General features: G+C 46.2%; 2 protein-coding genes across 8 annotated transcripts in view; one reads left to right on the forward strand and one right to left on the reverse strand.

The window, feature by feature from the left end:
- The window catches only part of SMYD4 (SET and MYND domain containing 4), a 43,292-nt gene extending 21,126 nt beyond the window's left edge, over nt 1-22,166 (reverse strand). The window contains exons 1-4 of one of the 6 annotated variants that reach the window (XM_031657256.1): nt 21,653-22,118; nt 20,133-20,278; nt 7,803-7,947; nt 1,542-1,631 (exon numbers count right to left, since the gene is read on the reverse strand). In XM_031657256.1, coding sequence (XP_031513116.1) covers nt 1,542-1,631; nt 7,803-7,947; nt 20,133-20,266 — 369 coding nt within the window. In that variant the 5' untranslated portion in view covers nt 20,267-20,278; nt 21,653-22,118. The other 5 variants (XM_031657260.1, XM_031657257.1, XM_031657258.1 and 2 more) reach the window with 5 other exon arrangements.
- A 100-nt stretch (nt 22,167-22,266) lies between these two features.
- The window catches only part of RPA1 (replication protein A1), a 66,038-nt gene continuing 62,164 nt past the window's right edge, over nt 22,267-26,140 (forward strand). The window contains exon 1 of one of the 2 annotated variants that reach the window (XM_009189331.2): nt 22,267-22,425. Coding sequence is in view for 1 of the 2 variants with exons in the window: in XM_003912069.3 (XP_003912118.1) it covers nt 22,385-22,417 (33 nt within the window). In the remaining variant the exon portion in view is untranslated. The remainder of the gene's footprint in view (nt 22,426-26,140) is intronic. The other variant, XM_003912069.3, reaches the window with a different exon arrangement.

Below are 26,140 nucleotides of genomic sequence, written 5' to 3' on the forward strand. Positions count from 1 at the left end.
GCTGGATGCCTGGCTCATGCCTGTAATCCCAGCACTTTGGAAGGCTGAGGTGGGAGGATCACGAGGTCAGGAGATTGAGACCAGTCTGAACAACGTAGTGAAATGCTATCTCTACTAAAAATACAAAACTTAGCCAGGCATGGTGGCGGGTGCCTGTAGTCCCAGCTACTTGTGAGGCTGAGGCAGGAGAATGGTGTGGACCCGGGAGGCGGAGTTTGCAGTGAGCCGAGATCGTGTAACTGCCCTCCAGACTGGGTGACAGAGCAAGACTCTGACTCAAAAAAAAAAGAAGCAAATAGTATACTTTGCAAACACTTGGAACCTGAAGTATTAGCAGCAATATGTCACTCAGTTAATCCTGACACTGAGCATGGCTGACCTGTTGGATACAGTCCACATCCCCACGGAATGTCCCATCACTCTTTCTTTCCTTTTTCTTTTGAGACAGAGCCCTCTCTCACCCAAGCTGGAGTGTAGTGGCACGATCTCAGCTCACTGACTCACTGCAACATCTGCCTCCCAGGTTCAAGGTATTCTCCTGCCTCAGCCTCCCGAGTAGCTGAGATTACAGATGCCCACCACCTGCCCAGCTAATTTTTGTATTTTTAGTAGAGATAGGGTTTCACCATGTTGGCCAGGCTGGTTTCGAACTCCTGACCTCAAGTGATCTGCCCGCCTCGGCCTCCCAAAGTGCTGGGATTACAGGCGTGAGCCACTGCGCCTGGCCCCATAGCTCTTTCTTGTCAATCAACACTATCCCATATGGTCACCTGTCATCAGTGAAATGACTCAGGAGAAAGAGCAAGTTTAGTTATTTATATATATTTTTCGAGATGGAGTCTCGCTCCGTCGCCCAGGCTGGAGTGCAGTGGTGCGATCTGGGCTCACTGCAACCTCCACCTCCCAGGTTCAAGCAATACTCCTGCCTCAGCCTCCCGAGTAGCTGGGACTACAGGTGCCTGCTACCATGCCCAGTTCATTTTTGTATTTTTAGTAGAGATGGGGTTTCACCATGTTGGCCAGGATGGTCTCGAACTCCAGACCTCGTGATCCGCCTGCCTTGGCCTCCCAAAGTGCTGGGATCACAGGTGTGAGCCACCATGTCTGGCCTAGTACATTTTTTTGAGATAGAGTCTCACTCTGTCACCGAGGCTGGAGTGCAGTGGTGTGATCTTGGCTCACTGCAACCTCCACCTCCTGAGCGATTCTCCTGCCTCAGCCTCCTTAGTAGCTGGGAGTACACTACACTCGGCTAATTTTTATCCCTGTATTTTTAGTAGAGATGGGGTTTCACCGTGTTGGCCAGGCTGGTCTTGAATTCTTGACCTCAGGTGATCCGCCCACCTCGACCTCCCAAAGTGCTGAGATTACAGGTGTGAGCGCCCAGCCCAACTTTAGGTAGATGCTAGTGTGCTTCCGATTCAAAAAATACCAGCATGACCTGATTTGAGTGCTCCATGGAAGAAGCAGAGATGAAGGTCTAGTCCTCCAGTGAAGGCCCCCCGGATCCTCTGCATGCACACTAGGTATCTGATACTCACCTCGTACTGACCCAGGTGGAAGAGGGCTGCTGAGCGATTAGCATAGCACAGCGACATGTCCTCAGTGTTAGGCCTTGAATGTGACACTCCCTGCAAAACAATGAACTGGTTAAAGGTATAAATGGAAACTAGCATCTCTAAAGTACATTTTTCAGATATTACGGGCTCTTGTACTAAAGACTGTGAAACTGGGAAAGTTACTGAACCTTGCTGTGCTTCAGCTTATGTTTTAACTACCTGAGAGCAAAGCTGTGAAGAGCAAGTGAGGACATCAGTATTAAAAGCACTTTGTCAGATACAGCTTCAACCACAAACAACACTGAAGGTGAATAAGAAACTGAGGGAAATACCTGCAAGCATAATATCCCATTTCCTGAATATAACAAAGGGTGGGTGGCACACATAGAAATTCACACAAGGAGAAACATAAATAGTTACAGAAAACAAATGATTAATTCACATACGGATAGCCAAATAGATGAAAATGAATGCAAAAAAAGGGATACTAGGATGGGCGTGGTGGCTCATATCTGTAATTACAGGCTGAGGCAGGTGAATCACTTGAGGCCAGGAGCTCGAGACCAGCCTGACCAACATGACAAAATCCCGTCTCTACTAAAAATATAAAAAAATAGCAGGGCATGGTAATGTGTGCCTGCAATCCCAGCTACTTGGGAGGCTGAGGCATGAGAATGGCTTGAACCTGGGAGGCGGAGGTTGCAGTGAGCTGAGATAGTGCCTGAGTGACAGAGTGAGATGGTCACAAACAGACAAATAAACAAAAAAGAGTACTTTTTTCTATCATCAAATTGGCAAGGATTAATAATAACCATAAATATGGTACTCAAGTAAAGGTAGGAAAGATGGTGAGTATTCAATAAAAGTACTGGGATAAGACTCGATGTGGTGGCTCAGGCCTGCAACCCCAGCACTTTGGGAGGTCGAAGCAGGTGGATCACTTGAGGCCAGGAGTTCGAGACCACCCTGACCAACATGACAAAAACCCATCTCTACTAAGAAAAATACAAAAATTAGCTGGGCGTGGTGGCACACGCCTGTAATCCCAGTTACTCGGGTGGGTGAGGCAGGAGAATTGCTTGGATTCAGGAGGCAGAGGTTGTGGGGAGCTGAGATCATACCACTGCACTCCAGCCTCTGTCTCAAAAAATAATAATAATAATAAAATAAACATATATATATGGATAAGTAGGTAGACGATGAGCAAAATAAAGTGATTAATCTTTCATTGGATAAATTCCAAATACATCAAATTCTTAATGTAAAAACAAAGCAACAGGAGCACTGAAAGAACTATAGAAAGCATGCAAAGTAATGCTGGAAGAATCCCTGACTATGACACAAAACCCAGAGGCCATAAAAGGTGAATAAACTTGACCGCCTGAAAATAAACAATATCTTCACACCAAAAACAAACACAAGCACAAGGCAAACACTGAACTGGAAAAAATACCTGCAATTCATATTATAGGCAAAGAGCTGATTTCTTTACTTTGTCAAGATTTCCTACAGATCACTAAGATGACAACCAATAGATCAACAGGAAAATGGGCAACGATATGGACAGTTCTCACAGGAAATAAAAATGGCTCTTAAATATGTGAAAAAAAATGCTCAGCCTCATACAATCAATAAAATGCAAATTAAAACTGTACAGAAAGGCCATTTTTTACCTATCAGGCAAAGCAAAATAAAATTGATGGCACACAGAGCTGGTCAAGGAGTGGGATAATGGACATTCTCATTATGTGGTCAGTGGGGGTGTGCACTGGTTTCATAATTACCGAGGGTAATTTAACAATATACGTCAAAATTCTATATGTATATATCTCTTACATACATATAAAATATCCATTGACCCAGCAATTCCTCTTCTAGGAATTAATCCTACAATCATTTATCATACAGTTATATATGAAAAATGACATTCATGCAAGGGTTTTTTTCTTTTTCTGAGGCAGAGTCTCTCTTTGTTGTCCAGGCTAGAGTGCAGTGGGGCGATCTCAGCTTGCTGCAGCCTCCGCCTCCTGCGTTGAAGTGATTCTCCTGCCTCAGCCTCCCAAGTAGCTAGGGTTACAGGCATATGCCACCATGCCCAGCTTATTTTTGTATTTTTAGTAGAGATGGGGTTTCACCACGTTGGCCAGGCTGGTCTTGAACTCCTGACCTTAGGGGATCCACCTGTCTCGGTCTCCCAAAGTGCTGGGATTACAGGTATGAGCCACCGTGCCTGGCCCTGTGCAAAGTTTCTCATCACAGAATTGTTTGAAATAGCAAAAGATAGGAAACAAGCATTGATCCACAGGATACTGGTTACATAAATTGATACACCCATTTAATGGAACACCATGTAGCCATAATAAAGAATGAGGATGCTCTTTTTTTTTGAGACAGAGTTCTGCTCTTTCGCCCAGGCTACAGTGAAGTGGCATGTTCTTGGCTCACTAAAACTTCCGCACACCCCCCCACCCTACCCCCCGCACTGGGGTTCAAGCAATTCTCCTCTCTCAGCCTCCCAAGTAGCTGGGATTATAGGCGCATGCCCCACCACGCCCAGCTAATTTTTGTATTTTTAGTAGAGACAGGGTTTCGCCCTGTGGGCCAGGCTGGTCTTGAACTCCTGACCTCAGGTGATCCATCTGCCTTGGCCTCCCAAAGTGCTGGGATTACAGGTGTGAACCACCACGCCCGGCCTGAGGATGCTCTTTATGTACTGAAATGGAATGATCTTTAAACTATTACTGTTAAGTGGACAAGGCATGATGCTGAACAATATGTGCAGAATGTTACGGATGTAAAAACACGGTGTATGTGCAGGAGTGGAAGGCTGTATTTACACACGTCTGGAGTACGCTCTGGAAATACACTCAACGGTGCTAGTTTATGGGAACAGAAAATCACGTGGTCAGGGGACAGGAGAGGCAGACGACACTGTACACTCTTGCACTTTTAAAATCTATGTGAACAGATTCTCTACTCACAAATAAACCGATATAATAATAAAACTGTAATCATCACAACCAGTACTGCTCGGGATATGGAGAAATGAACATTCCTGTACTCCGCCAGCAGGGATGTTAACTAGTTCTTTCCTGGAGAACAATTCAGCATCAAGTACCAAAGGCCTGAAAAAATACATTCCTTCTGCCCCAGCAATTACCGTTCTAGGAATTTACCCTAAGCAAGCAATCAGATATATGCAAATATTTACATAGAAAGATGCTCATTGCAGTGTTATGATCCCGAACAATTTGCCAACATTAGGAGATGTGAAATCAAGTACGGCTTTTTCTCCGTCATGGAACACTAAGCCAGCCGTAAAGCATCATGTTCCAGTGGAAAATTTAATAACATGAGAAAATGGGCACAATCAATTGTCGAGGGAAAAAGGCAGGTCACAAAACAGAAGGTGCAGCATTATCCCAATTTTGTAAAAACATATTTTTGGAGGAAAAAGTCTGGCTGGATGGATGTAAGCAAAAACGTTAACAGTGCCTATCACGGGTTATGAGGTTTTTTTTCCTCTTTGTGCTTCTCTGTACTTTTTGAAGTAAACATATATTACTTTTACAATCAGATAAAAACAACAAATATTTTTACAAAGAGAATAGCAGCTTTCTAGAAAATTGCAGAGCACCGTAATCACCGACATACTGGCTTCATGAAATAGGCAGGCTCATCTCCCTCCGCAGTCAGAGCAAGCCTTAATTTTTTCTCTGGCTTCAGTTTTTATTTTCCCTGTTTTCCTTGAAGAACTTCCCATGTGATCACATTTATGATGCACATACATAAAGTTGAAGAGATTAGCTCTGAAAAAAGAACTATTAAGCCATTTATCACTGGATCATTACACCTAACGGACTTTAATGCCTCAGCAATCACTAAAGCTTACATTATTTAGCTAAATACTTTATTATAACACTACAAAGCAGGGATTTTATCAGCTGTAGAAGCTGCTGTTGTAGGTGTGATCGTTTTTGGAAAATTAATCCCAAACTGCAAGCACGTTCAAGCATAAACCTGTTAAAGATTCAGAGTAGGATCCACATCCTTCAAATGAAAAAAATTGTTTGTTCTGAACAGAGACAGGGCCTCGCTGTGTTACCTAGGCCTGCCTTGAACTCCTGGGCGCAGGCGATCCTCCCGCCTGGGTCTCCTAAAGTGTTGGAATTACATGAGTGAGCCACTGTGCCCAGCCTACCCTTCAAATTTAAACTTACTCTTTTAATATCCAAGGTCACAGAACTGGTACAAGAGATTGATATGTTCCTGCTTTAAGCCCATGTAAGTCTCTTAAAAGCTATGGAAGGAAGTTGCTCAAGGGATCTTGTTCCAGTTCTTACTATGAAAGCAGGACAACAAGAGTCATTTATACATTATGGTATAGATGGGGTCTTGCTATGTTGCCCAGGCTGGTCTTGAACTCCTGGGCTTAAGCAATCCTCTTGCCTCAGCCTCCTGAAGGGCTGGGATTACAGGTGTGAGCCACTGTGCCCGGCCAAGAGTAACAGATGACTGATTCCATCAAGCTAACAGTCTCATCACACATTCAGACAAAAGTGGCATGCAGTTCAACAGCGGCTGACAGACATGGGCAAGGCATGCGAGGGGCCAGTAAGCTTACCACTACAAGGTATCGGAAGGAATATGGACACAGAAGTTTCTTGAATAAATTCAGAACACATAAATTACTTTTTTTTTGAGGCAGGGTCTCACTCTGTCACCCAGGCTAGTGCAGTGGCACAATCACAGCTCACTGAAGCCTGGAACTCCTGGTCTCAGTGACCCTCCTGCCTCAGTCTCCTGAGTAGCTGACACTGATATGGTAGGTGGGCAGGGAACGCTGCATAAAGGCAGGTCCCTGGCTAGGGCTTCACCCTCGGGCCGTGCCCACTGACCTAGGTGAGGACAGGCACTCCTGCCTTCGCGCCCGAATGTTGCATTTTCCAAGACCACCCTGGTCTGCCACGCCCCCAGCCTGGGCCTATAAAAACCCAAGACCCCAGCAGGCAGACACATAAGCAGCTGGACGTTGTCAGGAGTATGCCGGCAGAAGAGCAGCCGGCAGAAGAGCAGCTGACAGGCACCAGCATGCCACCGACCAGTGGCAGAAAGACACAGCGTTTGGCCACAGCAGTTGGAGAAGAGTTGGGTCGCTGAGTGGCCGGACTCCAGGGGAAAACCATCTCCCTTCTGGCTCCCCAACCTGCTGCGAGCTACTTCTACTCAGTAAAACCCTGCACTCATTCTCCAAGCCCACGCGTGATCTGATTCTTCCAGTACACCAAGGCAAGAACCCGGGATACAGGAAGCCCTCTATCCTTGCGACAAGGTGGCGAGTCTAACTGAGCTGGTCAACACAAGCCGCCTAGAGACAGCAAACTAAAGTAGCACCATGGAACACACGCCCACTGTGGCTTCAACTGTAAACATTCAACCCTAGACACTGCCCTCGGGTCAGAGCCCCACAGCCTGCCCGTCTATATGCTCCCCTAGAGGTTTGAGCAGCAGGGCACTGAAGAAGCGAGCCACATTTCCACTGTACGCCCTGTGAGGGGAACAAGGGAACCTTTCCCGTTTCAGGACCACAGATGCATGCCACCACCAGTCGGCTAATTTAAAAATTTTTTTGTGTGTGGAGAAGGGGTCTCCCTATATTGTCCAGGCTGGTCTTGAACTCCTGGTCTCAAGTGATCCTCCCGACTCAGCCTCCCAAAGTGCTTGGATTACAGGTGTGAACCACTGCACTGGGCCTATAAACTACCTTTTGTTTTAGACTATAACCACAGCAGAATTCTGTCAGGTTTCTTTTTAAGATCCATTCAATACATTATAGATAAAGGTAACACTGGCTATGAAATTTAGCAATACGGCTCTACCTCCTGAAGAAATATGCATTGTTAAATTGTTGAGCTGGGCCAGGCACGGTGGCTCATGCCTGCAATCCCAGCACTTTGGGAGGCTGAGGCAGGCGGAACACCTGAGGTCAGGAGTTTGAGACCAGCCTGGCCAACATGGCGAAAACCCGTCTTTACTAAAAATATAAAAATTAGCCAGGCATGGTGGTGCACGCCTGTAATCCCAGCTTCTCGGGAGAATGAGGTGGGAGGATTGCTTGAATCCCAGAGGTGACGGTTGCAGTGAGCTGAGATCGCACCGCTGCACTCCAGCCTGGGCAAGAGAGCAAGACTCTGACTCTAAGAAAAATAAATAAATAAATTGCTTGAGCTGGGAGTGTTTTACCTTAGAATACAGCACTGCAGCTCCTGTGTAATCTTTCTCCTGAAATTTTTTGTTTCCTTGTTCTCTGTAGAAAAGGGGAGCGTCCGAGTCCTTTCCCACCAAGTAACCTTTAGAAAGTCTTTTTAGAAACAGTTCATCCTCAGGTCTGCGTGAAGACAGAAGGAAACAAAAGCAGCAGAAATGCGTTATTTCAAGGAAAGCGCCAAACCATCGCCTTCAAAACAAGAAAGCGGGCCTGCAAAACATTTCGCACACATGAGGATGTGTATATCGTGCAATGTGATTAGAGGAAAGAAATTTCATAGTCTCAGAGACACAGGGACCAGAATTTTTTTGAGACAGGGTCTCACTCTGTCACCCAGGCTGGAGTACAGTGGTGCCATCTCCACTCACTGCAGTCTCGACTTCCCAGGCTCAGATTCTCCCACCTCAGCCTCCTGAGTAGCTACACTAATTGGGAGGATGTGTGCCACCAGGCCTGCCTAATGTTTGTACTTTTTGTAGAGGTGGGGTTTTGCCATGTTGCCCAGGCTGGTCTTGAACTCCTAGGCTCAAATGATCAGCAGAATTTCTTTTTCTTTTTTTTTTTGAAATGGAGTCTCACTGTCACCCAGGCTGAAGTGCAGCGTCATGATCTCGGCTCACTGCAACCTCCACCTCTCCGGTTCAAGTGATTCTCCTGCCTCAGCCTCCTGAGTAGGTGGGATTACAGGCGTCCATCACCATGCCTAGCTAATCTTTGTATTTTTAGTAGAGAAAGCATTTCGCCATGTTGGCCAGGCTGGTCTCGAACTCCTGACCTCAAATGGTCCACCTGCCTCAGCCTCCCAAAGTGCTGGGAATACAGGCGTGAGCCCCCATGCCTGGTTAGAATTTCTATTTAGAGGACTGAATGCTAATTTTTTATTCTTTATCTCATAATTATTGGCCAATGAACCATCCCTCGGATCATATATCATGAATATCTTTTTTTTTTTTTTGAGACAGAGTTTCGCTCTCTCACCCAGGCTGGAGTGCAGTGGCACAATCTCAGCTCACTGCCAACTCTGTCTCCTGGGTTCAAGCGATTCTCCTGCCTCAGCCTCTCCGAGCAGTGGGGATTACAGGCACGCACCACCACGCTCAGCTAATTTTTGTTTTTTCAGTACAGGCAGGGTTTCGCCATTTTGGCCAGGTTTGTCTTGAACTCCTGACCTCAAGTGATCCGCCTGCCTGGACCTCCCAAAGTGTTGAGATGACAGGCGTGAGCCACTGTGCCCAGCCAGGATCCTGAGTCTGGAGAATGAGATGAATATATGGTGTCTTTTGAACCAAGGAGTATTCTCCACTTCAACTGCTGAAAATACTTGAGTGGCTGACAGAAAAGGAGAGAGATAATGAGAATGAATCATAAAGTAAACGTAGTAAAACATCAACGCTTGCCAAATTTGGAAGAATTCACCAATTCTTCGTACTTTTTTTTTTTGGAGACAGAGTCTCCCTTTGTCACCAGGCTGTAGTGCAACAGTGGCATGATCTGGGCTCACTGCAACCTCCACCTCCCGGGTTTAAGCGATTCTTGTGCCTCAGCCTCGGGAGCAGCTAGGATTACAGGTGTGAACCACCACGCCCGGCTAATGTTTTGTATATTTAGCAGAGATGGGATCTCATCATGTTGCCCAGGCTGGTCTTGAACTCCTGAGCTCAGGCAATCTGCCCACTTCGGCCTCCCAAAGTGCTAGCATGACAGGTGTAAGCCACTGTGCCCAGACTCTTTGTACTATTTTTGCAAGTCAGTCTGAAATTATTTCCAACTAAAAAGTTTAATAAATATATAAATGCGCTACGTAATAAAATTAATAAAGCTGAGCTAACACATATAGAGACATATACACATATACACATACTAACAAAAAATATACCTATCTTCCAATAAAAAGAAATAATATACAATAACCTAGACTATTGTCTTTGACTATAATGCCATAAAGTAAAATACGAATAACAAAAGTAGAAACACAAATGACATGGAAACTAAAAATTCTCTTAAGCAACTCTTGAACCAAAGAAGAAATCATAGAGCTGCAGAATGGCCGGTGCGGTGGCTCACGCCTGTAATTCCAGCACTTTCGGAGGCTGAAGAGGGAGGATTGCCTCAGCTCAGGAGGAGGCCAGCCTGGGGAACATGGGAAGACCCTGTCTCCACAAAAAATACAAAAATTAGCTGGGTGTGGTGGCACATGCCCATAGTCCCAGCTACTTGGGAGGCTGAGGAGGGAGGACTGCCTGAGCCCAGGAGGTCGAGGCTGCAGAGAGCCGTGATGGCCCCACTGCATCCAAGCCTGGGTGACAGAGTGAGGCCCTGTCTGAAAAAAACAAAAAACAGAACAAAAAGCCCTGGAGAATGTTTACAAGTATTTTTAAAATTTTTGTTTACAAAGACCCACAATAAGAAATACCTTTTACACTGTGACTCAGTATAACGCTTTTGTGTTTGAATATATGAAAATTTTATAAACCATTATTTATCTTTGCTATGTATGAGGTAAAAACAAAGTTAGTATCAAATATGATCTTATTAATATTTAAATACAACATACGAAAGTCACAAATAGGGCTGGGCGCGGTGGCTTATACCTGTAATCCCAGCACTTTGGGAGGCTGAGGTGGGCAGATTACCTGGTCCAGGACTTTGAGACCAGCCTGGGCAACATAGTGGAACCCATATCTATAAAAAATACAAAAATTAGCCGGGCGTGGTGGCAAGCACTTGCAGTCTCAGCTATCGGCAGGCTGAGGCACGAGAATCGCTTGAGCCCGGGAGGCGAAGGTTGCAGTGATCTGGGATTGCACCACCACACTCTAGTCTGGGTCAAATAATACAAAAAAGAAAAACTAGGAATGATTTTATTTAATTTAAGAGGTATGCTTGCCTGTTCTACATTTACTCCAGTCCAGAAAATATGAAGGTAAAACCCTATGCCTGTCTGCTACACCATAGAGCTTGTTCTTTTTTCTGGTTTTGTTTATTTATTTATTTATTTATCTATTTATTTATTTATTTTGAGATGGAGCCTCGCTCTGTCACCCAGGCTGGAGTGTAGTGGTGCGATCTCGGCTCACTGCAAGCTCTGCCTCCTGAGTTCACACCATTCTCCTGCCCCAGCCTCCCAAGTAGCTGGGACTACAGGTGCCCGCCACCATGCCTGGTTAATTATTTTTGTATTTTTATTAGAAATGGGGTTTCACCGTGTTAGCCAGGATGGTCTCGATCTCCTGACCTCGTGATCCTCCTGCCTCGGCCTCCCAAAGTGCTGGGATAAGAGGTATGAGCCACCACGCCCAGCATCTGTTTTTGTTTTAAATTAGGTTAAACCTAAAAATCCTAGTTCAAACAAAAGGTTTGTGGTAAACAGTAATAGCAAAATTCTTCTTGCCTAGCAATAGATGATGAACTCGACTTTTTCTTTTTCTTTTTTTTTTTTTTTTGAGATGGAGTCTCCCTCTGTCACCCAGGATGGAGTGCAGTGACGCAATCTGGGCTCACTGCAAGCTCCGCCTCCCAGGTTCATGCCATTCTCCTGACTCAGCCTCCCGAGTACCTGGGACTACAGGCGCCCACCACCATGCCCGGCTAATTTTTTTTTCTATTTTTAGTACAGACGGGGTTTCACTGTGTTAGCCAGGATGGTCTCGATCTCCCGACCTCGTGGTCTGCTCGCCTCGGCCTCCCAAAGTGCTGGGATTACAGGCGTGAGCCACCACGCCCGGCCTTAAGTTAATTTTTGGATATAAAGGCTCAACTTCAGCCTTCTGCATGTAGATTGTCATTAGGATACAGACAAAAAAAAAAACACAGTTTTTCTTCCTCCATCCTTGCCTTCTCTCCTAGAACCCTGGGGATGTAAAGCCTTTCACGGAGCTAACTGGCGAAGCAGAAAGTCCCAGCTCTGGCCCCAAAGTAGAGTGCAGATTACTGAGATTGGACATAATAGCTTAATAACTGGGACATATCCACATATGCACCATTTTTTCTCTAAGCCATTTGAAAGTAAGTACAGGCATCACGGATGTTCACCTCTAAATATTTGCAGGCCTCTGCTTTAAAAATAAGGACATTCTCCTATGTTACCATAATATCATTATCACTAAAAAATAACAGTAATTCAAATATTTAAATTTAAATGTTACCAATTATTCCTAAAATCTCTGTTGTATCTTTTTCTCACCCTAACCAATCCAAGATCAATGTTCTCGTGTACTGAATTTAGTTATTTCCCTTTAGTCTTCTTTTAGATAGTGCTGTAATTTTTAAATTTATTTTTAATTTTTTTTTTTTGAGACAGGGTCTTACTTCCATTGCTCAGGCTGGAGTGCAGTGGTACGACCTCTGCTCACTGCAACCTCTACCTCCTGCCTTAGCCTCCCGAGTAGCTAGGACTATAGGCACGTACTGCCACGCCCAGCTAAATGACTTTTTATATAAAATACAGATGGGGTCTCACTGTGTTGCCCAGGCTGGCCTCCAACTCCTGGGCTCAAGGGATCTACCTGCTTCAGCCTCCCAAAGTGCTGGGATTATAGGTGTGAGCCACTGCACTTGGCCAACTAGAATTTTTTGGGTTTTTTTAATACGTAATTTTTTTTTTTTAAAAGATTCAACACCAGAAAGATGTTTCACATTCTGGTTTTGCCTCATTGTTTCCTCATGGTTAGATTCACATTAAACAATTTTTATTAAGAATATTGGCCGGGCGCGGTGGCTCAAGCCTGTAATCCCAGCACTTTGGGAGGCCGAGACGGGCGGATCACGAGGTCAGGAGATCGAGACCATCCTGGCTGACACGGTGAAACCCCGTCTCTACTAAAAAATACAAAAAAAAACTAGCCGGGCGAGGTGGCGGGCGCCTGTAGTCCCAGCTACTCGGGAGGCTGAGGCAGGAGAATGGCGTGAACCCGGGAGGCGGAGCTTGCAGTGAGCCAAGATCACGCCACTGCACTCCAGCCTGGGCGGCAGAGCGAGACTCCGTCTCAAAAAAAAAAAAAAAAAAAAAAAAAAGAATATGGCTGGGTGCGGTGGCTCACACCTGTAAACCCAGCACTTTGGGAGGCTAAGGCAGGTGAATCACCTGGGGTCAGGGGTTCGAGACCACCCTGGGCAACATGGTGAAACCCCGTCTCTACTAAAAATACAAAAATTAGCCAAGCACAGTGGTGCATGCCTGTAATCCCAGCTACCCAGAAGGCCGAGGCAGGAGAATTGCTTGAATCTGGGAGGCAGAGGTTGCAGTGAGCAGAGATCGCGCCACTGCCCTCCAGCCTGAGAGACAGAGCGAGACTATGTCGCAGAACAAATAAACAAACAAAATGACTACATAGTTAAATCTATATACTTCTTGTTGCCTCAAATCAGGAGACATATGATGTCTCCCCAGCACTGTGGAAGCTAAGTTTGGTCACTCAGTTAAGGTGGTAATTGCTGAATCTTTCCAATGTAAAGACACCTTTCCCTTATAGTTAAATAATCTATAGGGCCACACTTTGAGATCACGTGAAGAGCCTGTTTCCCAATGATGTTACGTCTACAGGTTTGAGCATCCACTGATAATTGCCAGAATCATCCATCACGTGGGGGTTACAAAATGGTGAGTTTTCTGATTCTACCATTATTTCTAAATTTATTAGTTGGCATTCTTTTGTAAAGACAAACTTCCTCCTTTTTCTTCTTTTACTTGTTTCGTGTGAGCAATATTCACACAGACATAATATGTATTTACTTATTTTTGTTTGTTTTGAGACAGAGTCTCACTCTGTTTCCCAGGCTGGAGTGCAGTGGCGTGATCCTGGCTCACTGCAATCTTCGCCTCTGGGGTTCAAGCAATTCTTCTGCCTCAGCCTCCCAAGTACCTGGGATTACAGGCACCTGATACCACGCCCAGCTAATTTTTGCATTTTTAGTACAGATGGGGTCTCGTCATGTTGGCCAGGCTGGTCTGAAACTCCTGAGCTCAGGTGATCCGCCCATCTTGGCTTCCCAAAGTGCTGGGATTATAGGCATGAGCCACCATGCCTGCTCAAAAGTCAAATAAGAAAGTAAACTCAGATATTTACAGTACCACTATGGACTTGAACAGTTTACTATCATAAACTATTACCACCATTACACTTTTTCATGGTCAAATTATGCTAATGTTGGCCAGTGAGAACCTCTTCAGACTGGTTCCTATGTTATTTTTGTTTTTGATCCAGGGTCTTGCTCTGTTGTCCAGGCTGGAAGACAGTGGTACCATCATAGCTCGCTACAGCCGCAGTATCCTGGGCTCAGGCAATTTTCCCACCTCAGCCTCCCAAGTAGCTATGACTACAGGCATGTGACACCATGCCCAGCTAACTTTAAATTTTTTTGTGGAGACACAGTCTCATTATGTCGCACAGGCTGGTCTCAAACTCCTGGGCTCCAGAAATCCTCTTGCCTAAGCCTCCCAAAGTGTTGGGATTACAGGTATGAGTGGTGTCACCATACCTGGCCTAGGCTCTTTTTTATAGAACTCTATTCGTCTTCGAGCACTTCCTTGTTTTCCGACACAAGTTATTCCAATTGAATCAGTACAAAATAAAAACAAACAAGAAGGCTGTGAGTGTGGATAGTGAAGTTACGAAGATTTCCTACGACACTGTAGGAGATTATTAATTGCAGGAGTGGAGAGGTAGGGGTGGACAGTAGGGGATCTTCGGTCTCAAAAGATTTTCAACAGATGAAAGGCATCTCTTGTGGGAAAACGTTCCTCAAAGAATGTCCATTGGCAAGAAAGAAAAGTGCCTGCTTGGCTTTAGACTTTAAAGGGCTAATTCCTATTTTTACCTAACAGGCATGCATGTGGAGATCAGAAGTTTAAATCTTTTTTGGTTACTTTAGATTGTGATTGAACAGACTTAGAAACAGCTATTTGAGCGAACTTGTTTTTAAGGAGAGAGGGCTCGGTATGAATTAGTGAGAGACATAGAGAGCAAACAAAAATGGAGGTGATTTATTAACCCCAGAGAAAACGAGAGCGGTACAACAAAGGAAATGTAATTCAAAGCATCCTTCGCGGTTCATGGGAGCAATATTTACACAGACATAAGAATATATACACTGAATGTTGGTTGAATCAATTTAATATTCTATTGGTTATATTATAACAGTTATCATGAGGGAATGAGGGAAAAACAAAGTATAGGCCAGGAGTGGTGGCTCACGCCTGTCATTCCAGCACTTTGGGAGGCTGAGGCAGGTGGATCATCTGAGGTCAGGAGTTTGAGACCAGCCCGACCAACATGGAGAAATCCCGTCTCTACTAAAAATACAAAATTAGCCGGGCATGGTGGCACATGCCTGTAATCCCAGCTACTTGGGAGGTGGAGGCAGGAGAATCGCTCCAACTAGAGAGGCGGGGGTTGCTGTGAGCCAAGATGGTGCTATTGCACTCCAGGCTGGGCAACAAGAGCGAAACTCCATCTCAAAAAAACAAAAGCAAAAAACAAAGTATATGCCTGTGAGTTGGGGATAAGAGAGCAAAATTACATCTAAAATTATACAAACTTAAGAAAGAGCAGTGTTTGCACTGTTTAGAAAGAATAAATTGTCAGAAGGCTGAGCATGGTGGCACCCCTGTAATCCCAGCACTTTGGGAAACCAAGGTGGGCAGATCACCTGAGGTTGGGAGTTTGAGACCAGCCTGGCCAACATGGTGAAACCCCATCTCTACTAAAAATACAAAAGTTAGCTGGGCGTGGTGATGTGTGCCTGTAATCCCAGCTACTCGGAAGGCTGAGGCAAGAGAATCACTTGAACCTGGGAGGCGGATGTTGCAGTGAACTGAGATCGCGCCACTGCACTCCACCCTGGGTGACAGAGTGAGACTCTGACTCAAAATAAATAAATAAATAAATAAATAAATGAAAAATTTAAATGCCAGAAGAAACAGTTAAAACAATTTAAAGTAGCTGTCTCTGGGGAATAAAAATCAGGAATGGGGAAAAGTGGACAGGGAGGTGCTGTTTTTCCTGATAAATTTTGAAGCACTATTTGATTTCTTTTTTTTTTTTTTTTTAGATGGAGTCTCGCTCTATCTCCCAGGCTGGAGTGCAGTGGCGCGATCTCGGCTCACTGCAAGCTCCGCCTCCCGGGTTCACGCCATTCTCCTGCCTCAGCCTTCTGGGTAGCTGGGACTACAGGCGCCCGCCACCACACCTGGCTAATGTTTTGTATTTTTAGTAGAGACAGGGTTTCACCGTGTTAGCCAGGATGGTCTCAATCTCCTGACATGGGCATGGTAGGCGTGATCCGCCCACCTCGGACTCCCAAAGTGCTGGGATTACAGGTGTGAGCCACCGCGCCCAGCCTATTTGATTTCTTAAAGTATGTATACATATTATTCTGATAAAAAATTAAACTAAGGAAGGAAAATATTTTCACTAAGGCATCCAGTCTACATAGTTTTACAGGATTTTTCTACTAGACTTTAAGAACCACATAATTCCTACATTATATAAACGATTTCAGAGCATAGAAAAAGGCAGGAAGCTCTCCAAATTCATTCTGAGGCTACCATAACCCACCATGGTATCAGCTGGGATTACAGGCGCCCGCCACCATGCCCAGCTAATTTTTTGTATTTTTAGTAGAGACAGGATTTCACCACGTTGCCCAGGCTGGTCTTGGACTCCTGACCTCAGGTGATCCACCTGCCTTGGGCTCCCAATGTGCTGGGATTACTGGTGTGAGCCACCGCACCCAGCCAGATGATTTTAAATCGGATGATTTTTATTTTTTATTTATACCACCAATCACCAATTAGAAAATGTAATTGGGGGGAAAAGGCTCATTCACAATAACAACAAAAACCTTACAACGAGAATAAGTTGAACATGAAATGTGTAAGACCTATATAAAGAAAACTATAAAACTTTACTTAACGATGTAAAAGAAGTCTTAAATAAATGGGAAGACATACCCTTGGATTAGGAAATTTGATATTGTGAAGATGTCAGGTTTCCTTAAATGAATCTATAAATCCAACACATTCTCAATCAAAAACCCACAACATTTTTTATAGAATTTGAGAAGTTGGCTGGGTGCGGTGGCTCACGCCTGTAATCCCATCCTGGCTAACATGGTGAAATCCCATCTCTACTAAAAATATAAAAAATTAGCCAGGCATGGTGGCAGGCGCCTGTAGTCCCAGCTACTCGAGAGGCTGAGGCAGGAGAAAGGCGTGAACCCGGGAGGCAGAGCTTGCAGTGAGCTGAGATTGCGCCACTCCAGCCTGGGCGACAGACTCCATCTCAAAAAAAAAAAAAAAGGAACTTAATAAGCCAATTCTAAAGTTCACATGGGGGAAATGCACACAAAATACCCAAGATATTCTTTTTTTTTTTTTTTTTTGAGACGGAGTCTCGCTCTGTCACCCAGGCTGGAGTGCAGTGGCACTATTTTCCTTTCTTTTCTTTTTTTTTTTTTGAGACAGAGTCTCACTCTGTCACCCAGGCTGGAGTGCAGTGGCGTGATCTCTGCTCACTGCAAGCTCCGCCTCCCGGGTTCACACCATTCTCCGGCCTCAGCCTCCCGAGAAGCTGGGACTACAGGTGCCCGCTACCACGCCCAACTAATTTTTTGTATTTTTAGTAGAGACGGGGTTTCACTGTGTTAGCCAGGACAGTCTCGATCTCCTGACCTTGTGATCCACCCACCTCAGCCTCCCAAAGTGCTGGGATTACAGGCATAAGCCACCATGCCCGGCCAACAAAGAATATTTTTTATCAACTCCCAAGTAGTTGGAATTACAGGCATATGTCACCTTGTCTGGCTTGATTTTTATACAGCCGTATCTGTCATTTTCCTTTTTTTTTTTTTCTTTTTGAGAAATAGCCTTGCTCTGTCACCCAGGCTGGAGTGCAGTGGTACGATCATGGCTCACTGCAGCCTTGACCTCCCAGGTTCAAGTGATCCTCCCACCTCAGCCTCCTGAGTAGCTGGGATGACAGGCACATGCCACCATGCTTGGCTAATTTTTAAATTTTTATAGAGATGGAATCTCACTATGTTGCCCAGGCTCCTGGGCTCAAGCAGTCCTCCCACCTCTGACCCCCAAAGTGCTAGGTTTCCAGGCATGAGCCACCACACCCAACTTCATCTTCTTTTATAGCTTCTGGGTTATATGTCTTGCTTAGGATGGTTTACTCCACCATCCCAAGCAAGGCAGGAGGATCGCTTGAGCCCAGGAGCTCGAGGTCCGCCTGAACAACATACTGAGACTTTCTCTCTAAAAAAATTTAAATAAAATTTAAAAATTTAAAACCTATATACACAATTTATATAGAATGTAAAGGTACAAAATTTACATTGTAAATAAGGTAAAAAAGATAAACAGATTGGGAATAATGTATATAGCAAATAATAACTTACATAGCAAAGAATTACACAGCTAGATTTATGAAGATCTCCTACAAATGAACAAGAGAAAGAAAGACAACCTACTAGAAAATGGGCAAGGGACACAAATAGGCTAGAAATAAAAATGTACTGGGGGGCCGGGTGCGGTGGCTCATGCCTGCAATTCCAGCACTTTTGGAGGCCAAGGCGGGTGGATCCTCTGAGGCCAGGAGTTGGAGACTAGCCTACCCAACATGGCGAAACCCTGTCTCTATTAAAAATACAAAATTAGCTGGGTGTGGTGGCGTGCGCCTGCAATCCCAGCTACTCGGGAGGCTGAGGCAGAATTGCTTGAACTTGGGAGGCGGACGTTGCAGTGAGCCAAGACTGCCCCACTGCACTCCAGCCTGGGCAACAAGAGCAAAACCCTATCTAAAAAAAAAAAGAAAAGAAAAGAAGAATAACAAAAGAAGTATAACCCTAATTGTACCAAGTATCTGAACTGGCAAGGCTCAAAACTGAACTCATTATTTCATTCAATTAATATCTGAGCACCTACTAAGTGCCAGGCACTGTGCCAGTTCCTGGCACAAAGATGTCAACCTTGAACTTGAAAGGTGTGTTTGTGGATCTGCAAATGTATAAGGTTCTGGTTTATATGTCATATTAAGCACTAATAAGAGCCAGTCACTAAACTAAGAACTTTATATACTTTACCAAACTATCATTCAATTAATGTTTACTGAGCACTTGTTTTTTGACACTGCACTATTTTTGTCTATAGAAAGACAAACAGGCCGGGCACAGTGGCTCATGCCTGTAATCCCAGCACTTTGGGAGGCTGAGGTGGGTGGATCATTTGAGGGCAGGAGTTCAAGACCAGCCTGGCCAACATGGTGAAACCCCATCTCTACTGAAAATACAAAAATATTAGCCGGACGTGGCGGTATATGCCTGTAATCCCAGCTATTCAGGACGCTGAGGCATAAGAATCGCTTGAACCCAGGAGGCGGAGGTTGCAGTGAGCTGAGATCGTGCCACTGCACTCCAGCCTGGGTGACAGAGTGAGACCCTGTCTCAAAAAAAAAAAAAAAAAAAAAAATTAGCCAGGCGTGGTTGTGTGCGACTGTAATCCCAAATACTTGGGAAGCTGAGACAGGAGAATCGCTTGAACCTGGGAGGCAGAGGCAGTGAGCTGAGATTGCGCCACTGCACTCTAGCCTGGGCGATAGAGCGAGACCCTGTCTCGAAAAAAAAAAAAAGAAACACAAACAAATACAAACATGGTCCCTTCCCTCATGAAATTCACAATCTAGTGGCAAATGCAGGCATTAGTCAAAAGAGCACACACATATATAAAGGAAAATCACACAGCGTTGTAATGTACAGAGTAAAGATGGCCCAGCTGAGGCTCAGGGAGAGCTTTCCTGAGGAAAGATCTGGCTAATCCTGTGGGATGACAGAAGTGAATTAGTTCACAGGACATGCTGGGATAGAAAGGAACCACGAAAAGCACTTCAGGCATTTTCCATCAAAAAGAGATATTACAGGGGGGAGGGGGGAGGGTTGGCATTACGAGATACACCTAATGTAAATGATGAGTTAATGGGTGCAGCACACCAACATGGCACACGTATACATACGTAACAAACCTGCACATTGTGCACATGTACCCTAGAAGTTAAAGTATAATAACAAATTAAAAAAAAAAAAAAAAGAGATATTACTGGGCCAGGCATGATGGCTCACACCTGTACTCCCAGCACCGTGGGAGGCCAGATTGCTTGAGCCCAGAAGTTTGAGACCAGCCCGGGCAACATAACAAGACTCGATCTCTATTTAAGAAAGAGAGAGAGACAGAGATTACTTCAGAGCAAATGACAAAACAGAACGTTTTTCAGATCACAATTGCCTTGTTAACGCTTCCATGTACTTACTGAAGAAGTGAAGAGGAATGAAGAAAGATATCGCTCAAGGTCTCTGCTGTAGAAATTGTGAGCTGAATGGACTTTGGGAGTGAAGCCCACTTTTGAAGCAGGTATGATTTCCACTCATCCACAGGCAGATCCATGCTGCTTTCGATCTATAAAATGAGTAAGAAAATAGGAATCTTACAAATGCACAATTTTAGAAAATCAAGAGTTTGGCTCCGTGCAGTGGCTCACACCTGTAATCCCAGTACTTTGGGAGGCCGAGGTGGGTGGATCATGAGGTCAGGAGATCGAGACCATCCTGGCTAACACAGTGAACCCCGTCTCTACTAAAAATACAAAAAAATTAGCCGGGTGTGGTGGCGCACGCCTGTAGTCTCAGCTACTCTGGAGGCTGAAGCTAGAGAATCACTTGACTGGGGAGGCCAAGGTTGCAGTGAGCTGAGATCACGCCATTGCACTCCAACCTAGGCAACAGAGGGAGACTCTGTGTCAAAAAAAAAAAAAAAAGAAAAAGAAAATCAAGATTTCATTCAAGGAAGCCTAAAGCAATAAAATCAATTCTTGTGGTCTTTTCCTCTAGTTTATATGCTAAGGAAAGATCTATATTCTCTCACAGCAATTCACTCAACATCCTTCCATTCAGAAATATTTACTGAAAGACTACTTTGTGACAGGCACCATGCAGGTGATGGTTATACAAAGAGGAAGCAGACTAGATAGCTATCATCCGTGCCCTCTTAGTCTTTTTTTTTGTGCGTGAGACAGTCTTGCTCTATCCCCCAGGCTGGAGCGCAGTGGCACGATCTCGGCTCACTGCACCCTCTGCCTCCCAGGTTCAAGCAATTCTCCTGCCTCAGCCTCGGAGTAGCTGGGATTACGGAGTGCGCCACTACTCTTGGCTAATTCTTGTAGTTTTAGTAGAGATGGGGTTTCACCATGTTGACCAGGCTGGTCTCGAACTCCTGACCTCAGGTGATCCTCCAGCCTGGGTCTCCCAAAGCGCTGGGATTACAAGTGTGAGCCACCGCGCCCGGCCTGATCCCCCTAGTTTCTCAAGTCTGAAACCTGAGACACTTCCCCAGATTGTTCTTTCTCACCCACCCCAGCAACTATTCAATTAACAGGTATTTCTCTCTCTTATATAGTTCAGCGTTCTCTTTCAACCCCCAGGTCATTCCTTCGGTTTAAGTCCTCACCATCTCGTCTGGCATTCTTCCTAGAGTGTCATAATTAGTGTCCATGCCATTGGCACCCCACCCCCCCCACTTTCAATCCAGCCTCCAACACTGAGACAGAAGTCAGTGCTCTGCCTTAAATTCATCAACGCTACTCCAAGCATATCGGGAAGCCCAGGACAAAACCGTCCTTACTTGACCCTTTGCTGACTTTCTAATTCTCAGGTCTCACTTGTTCCTCTGCAGCCTTGCATACTGAACTACTCATTGCGATCCCCGGCTTGCCAGGCTATTTCATCTCTCCAAGGTTTTGGCAGAGGCTATTCGTGCTTTCCGGACCAACCCTACCCTGGCTTATGGAGTCCACCTGGAAAATTCCCACAGGTTCGTTCTTCGACTCGGTTCAAACGGCACCTCCTCTGGGAAGGCTTCCCTGATTTCCAACACTCTTGGGGCCTGTACCACGTCCACCTGGCGCTGGGGCTACTCACGGCATAAAGTGCCCCCACACACTGTCCTCTTCTCCACGGACAGGGACCAGGTCTGATTCCCCTTCGGAGACCCCCCCCTCAACGGTGCCAAGCTCAGGGTTTGGCTCCGGTCGAGAAGTCAGCCCCGCGTTGCTGGAGGAACCGGGTCACTGCTGCGACTCCATTTAGCAGCTGAGGTCTCAGGAAACAGCTTTAACCTCCTCTGGGCTACCAACCCGTGCACTCGCCGGAAACCGAGGCGAGAAAGCCTCGTGAGCCCGCTCCGAGGCGCCCGGAACTGGGCCGCGGACTCCCTCCCCGCGCCCGCGCAGCTCCTGGCGCGCCCCTCGGCGCCCCCCCGCCCCGCGCCCCGCCCCGCGCCCCGCGTTCCGCGCCAGGCCTCCCTTGGGCCCGCGAGCGGGTCACGTGCGCCGCGCCTCGGCCAATGTGGCGGCTGCGCAGCGCCCGGGCCCGCCCCTGGGCCGCGCGCACGTCGGGGGCGGGAGCGGCGCACGCAACTCCTCGGGCCAATAACTGCGCAGCGCGCGGGACCCCGGTGGGGAAGCTCCAGCTGTAGCGGGGTCTGCGCGGGAGTCGGGGCGGCGGAGCCATGGTCGGCCAACTGAGCGAGGGGGCCATTGCGGTGAGGAGGTGCCGGGGGCCGGGCCGGCGGTGCGGGATGGCTGCGGCCCCGAGCCTCGCGGAGTGGAGAGGGGGAGGGGAGCCCGGAGCGACGGGGGATGAACGCGAGGGGAGGAGAAGGCGGGGGACGGTGGGGACCCGCCGAGCGCCCGTCTAGTGTCATCACCTCCTCCTCAAAGCATTCTTCCAATCGTCTTTGAAACATGCACGTTTTTCCTACTTAAGAACAAAGTAAATAAACGCTTGCCTTTTTCTGGATCTTCCACCTGCGGCCACTTTCTGTTTCTTCTCCTTTCCTGCCCCGCAGCCAAACTTCTTGTCTGGTTTCAGCCACTTCCTTTCCTTGCCTCTCATCAACTCTTTAACCCACTCCAGGCATCCCCTTGATCGCTGTAGAAAACCCTGGCTCAAGGGACCAGTGTCCTCCAAGTTGCTAAATCCAGCCCTTTTCCGTTTTCAGCTTACCTGAGTTCTCAGCAGCGTTTGCTTTTGAGCCCTGCTTCTTCTGGTCACACCCTCTTCCTTGGGTTTTAGTGGCTCAGCTTGGCGGGTCTATCCCCGTCTTATTTGCAGGCCCCTCTTTGTAAATTTTTGTTGACTCAAGGCTCCCTCTAGGCCCTCTTGACTCCCAAAGGCAATTTCTTTTTTTTTTTTTTTTCCTCCAGCCTGGGCAACACTCACTGTGTGAGTGTCACACTGTGTCGCCCAGGTTGGAGTGCACTGGCGCGATCTCGGCTCACTGCAACCTCCGTCTCCCGGGTTCAAGCGATTCTCCTGCCTCAGTCTCCCGAGTAACTGGGACTACATGTGTGCGCCACCACACTTGGCTACTTTTTTGTGTTTTTATTAGAGACAGGGTTTCATCATGTTGGCCGGGCTGATCTCGAACTCCAGACCTCCATTGTGTCTCCCGCCTCGGCCTCCCAAAATGCTGGGATTACAGGCGTGCCAAATTTCTTTGTACTGAGCCACCTTTACTCTAAAAGACAAACTTCTATAATCTATCTGCTTATTCCATGCTTCAGAGGCTTTTAAGTTCAATATACATATCCCAAAGCAAATTCGTTATCTTTCTAAGTCTGGGCCTCTTGATCCCTATCTCCACGAATGGTACCATTATCTGTTCAATTCAGTGCTAACCAGAGATTGAGAAATCATTCCTCCTACATTGTCCATCACCTGGGCGTCCAGTTCCTCACCAAGCGAAGTGTATTGTACCTCATGTAGATCTACCAAGCCCACTGGCTTCTTTCCATCCATACTGGCACCATCTTTTTTTTTTTTTTTTTTTTTTTTTGCCTGGGCTGTTCACTTCCACTCAGCATACGTTCCTGCCACCATTCCCATCCACAGCATACTCTCAGCCTACTCTCCAGTCACCCCCACATTTTATTTTTAATTTAGATTTCTGGTATTTTTCATACTCCTACCTTCTTCCATGGGGCATTTGAACATTTTTTTTTTGAGACGGAGTCTCGCACTGTCGCCCAGGCTGGAGTGCAATGGCAGGATCTCAGCTCACTGCAAGCTCCACCTCCCGGGTTCACGCCATTCTCCTGCCTCAGCCTCCCAAGTAGCTGGGACTACAGGTGCCCGCCACCATGCCCGGCTAATTTTTTGTATTTTTAGTAGAGATGGAGTTTCACCGTGTTAGCCAGGGTGGTCTCGATCTCCTGACCTCATGATCCTCCTGCCTCGGCCTCCCAAAGTGCTGGGATTACAGGCATGAGCCACCTCGCCTGGCCGAACATATGTGCCCTTGAGTATTACATTTTGTCGCTTTGTATACTTACTAGGGATTTTCTTTTTTTTTTTTTTTAGACAGGATCTCACTCTGTTGCCCAGGCTAGAGTGCAGAGGCGCGATCTCGGCTCGTGGCAACCTCCACCTCCTGGGTTCAAGCGATTCTTTTGCCTCAGCCTCCCAATTACAGACGTGTGCTACCACGCCCAGCTAATTTTTGTATTTTTAGTAGAGACGAGGTTTTGTCATGTTGGTCAGGCTGGTCTTGAACTCCTGTCTTCAAGTGATCTGCCCACCTCGGCCTCCCCAAGTCCTGGGATTACAGACTTGAACCATTGCACCGGGCCGTAGTTTTTTTTTTTTTAAATGACAGTCTCGTTTTTTGTCTCTCAGGCTAGAGTGTAGTGGTACGATCATAGCTCACTGCAACCTCTAACTCCTGGGCTCAAGTGATCCTCCCACCCCAACCTCTCGAGTAGCTGGGACTACAGGTGCATGCCACCGTGCCCAGCTAATTTTTTTTTTAAATTTTGTGTAGAGATGGGGTTTCACCATCTTGCCTAAGCTAGTCTCGAACTCTTGGCCTCCAAACAGTTCTGCTACCTTGCCTCCCAAGTCTTTGGGATTATAGGCATGAGCCACTGTGCCTGGCCTTGTCCCTTAAAATGAGTTATCCATTTGTAAACAGCTGGTTTCTTTGGAGCATTGTCTCCATATACTTTTCTTTCATAAAGCATTGGTGATTTCACCCTTCTTCCACCCAAGCTTCACCTTGAATTTGGTGTTCATTGTTGCTTCCATTTTAGCAGAATTCATGTTGCTCTTATGGGACTCTTTTCAAATTGATGTCTAATCCTTCTTAGTGCCTCACACTAGATCTTGTTCAGACACGTTATAACAAGTTAGTATGAGTTTATTTCAGTGCAAAACATTTTTGAAATGCATGGATAGTTTTTTCATAATGCACATTTTTCTTTTTTTTTTTTTTTGAGACGGAGTCTCGCTCTGTCGCCCAGGCTGGGGTGCAGTGGCCGGATCTCAGCTCACTGCAAGCTCCGCCTCCCGGGTTTAGACCATTCTCCTGCCTCAGCCTCCCGAGTAGCTGGGACTACAGGCGCCTGCCACCTCGCCCGGCTAGTTTTTTGTATTTTTTAGTAGAGACGGGGTTTCACCGTGTTAGCCAGGATGGTCTCGATCTCCTGACCTCGTGATCCGCCCATCTCGGCCTCCCAAAGTGCTGGGATTACAGGCTTGAGCCACCGCGCCCGGCCATAATGCACATTTTTCATGTACTTTTTCAATTCCTCTCATATATGCGTGTGGTTTTAAAATCAAACGGAACAGAAAAGTGTTTATGGCCGGGCATGGTGGCTCACATGTGTTAATGTCACTTGGGGAGGCTAAGGCAGGAGGATCCCTTGAGGCCAAGAAGGAGTTTGATACCAGGCTGGGCAACATAGCAAGATCCTGTCTCTATTTCATTTATAAAGAAGAAAGAAAGAGGTGTTTAATGTAATTACTGACCTTCTGCCCTACCTTGTCCACTTCTATTCCACAGAAATAACTGCTTTTTAGAAAAATCACTGTCATTGACATTTCACTTACATATAGTAAATTGTACCTTTTTTTTTTTTTTTTTTAAACAGTCTCCTGTTGCCCAGGCTGGAGTGCAGTGGCGCAGTGTCAGCTCACTGCAACCTCTGCCTCCCAGGTTCAAGCAATTCTCATGCCTCAGCCTCCTTAATAGCTGGGGTTACAGGTGCACGCCACCTCGCCCGGCTAATTTTTGTACTTTTAGTAGAGACAGGGTTTTGCCATGTTGGCCAGGCTGGTCTCAACCTTCTGACCTCACATGATCTGCCCGCCTTGGCCTCCCGAAGTGCTAGGATTTACAGGCATGAGCCACCACGCCCAGCCAAATCACACCTATTTTAAGTGTACAGGTTGATGAACTTTGACAAATGTACGCACCCCTGTAACT

The sequence above is a fragment of the Papio anubis genome, chromosome 17 (assembly GCF_008728515.1).
Source record: "Papio anubis isolate 15944 chromosome 17, Panubis1.0, whole genome shotgun sequence".
NCBI lineage: Eukaryota > Metazoa > Chordata > Mammalia > Primates > Cercopithecidae > Papio > Papio anubis.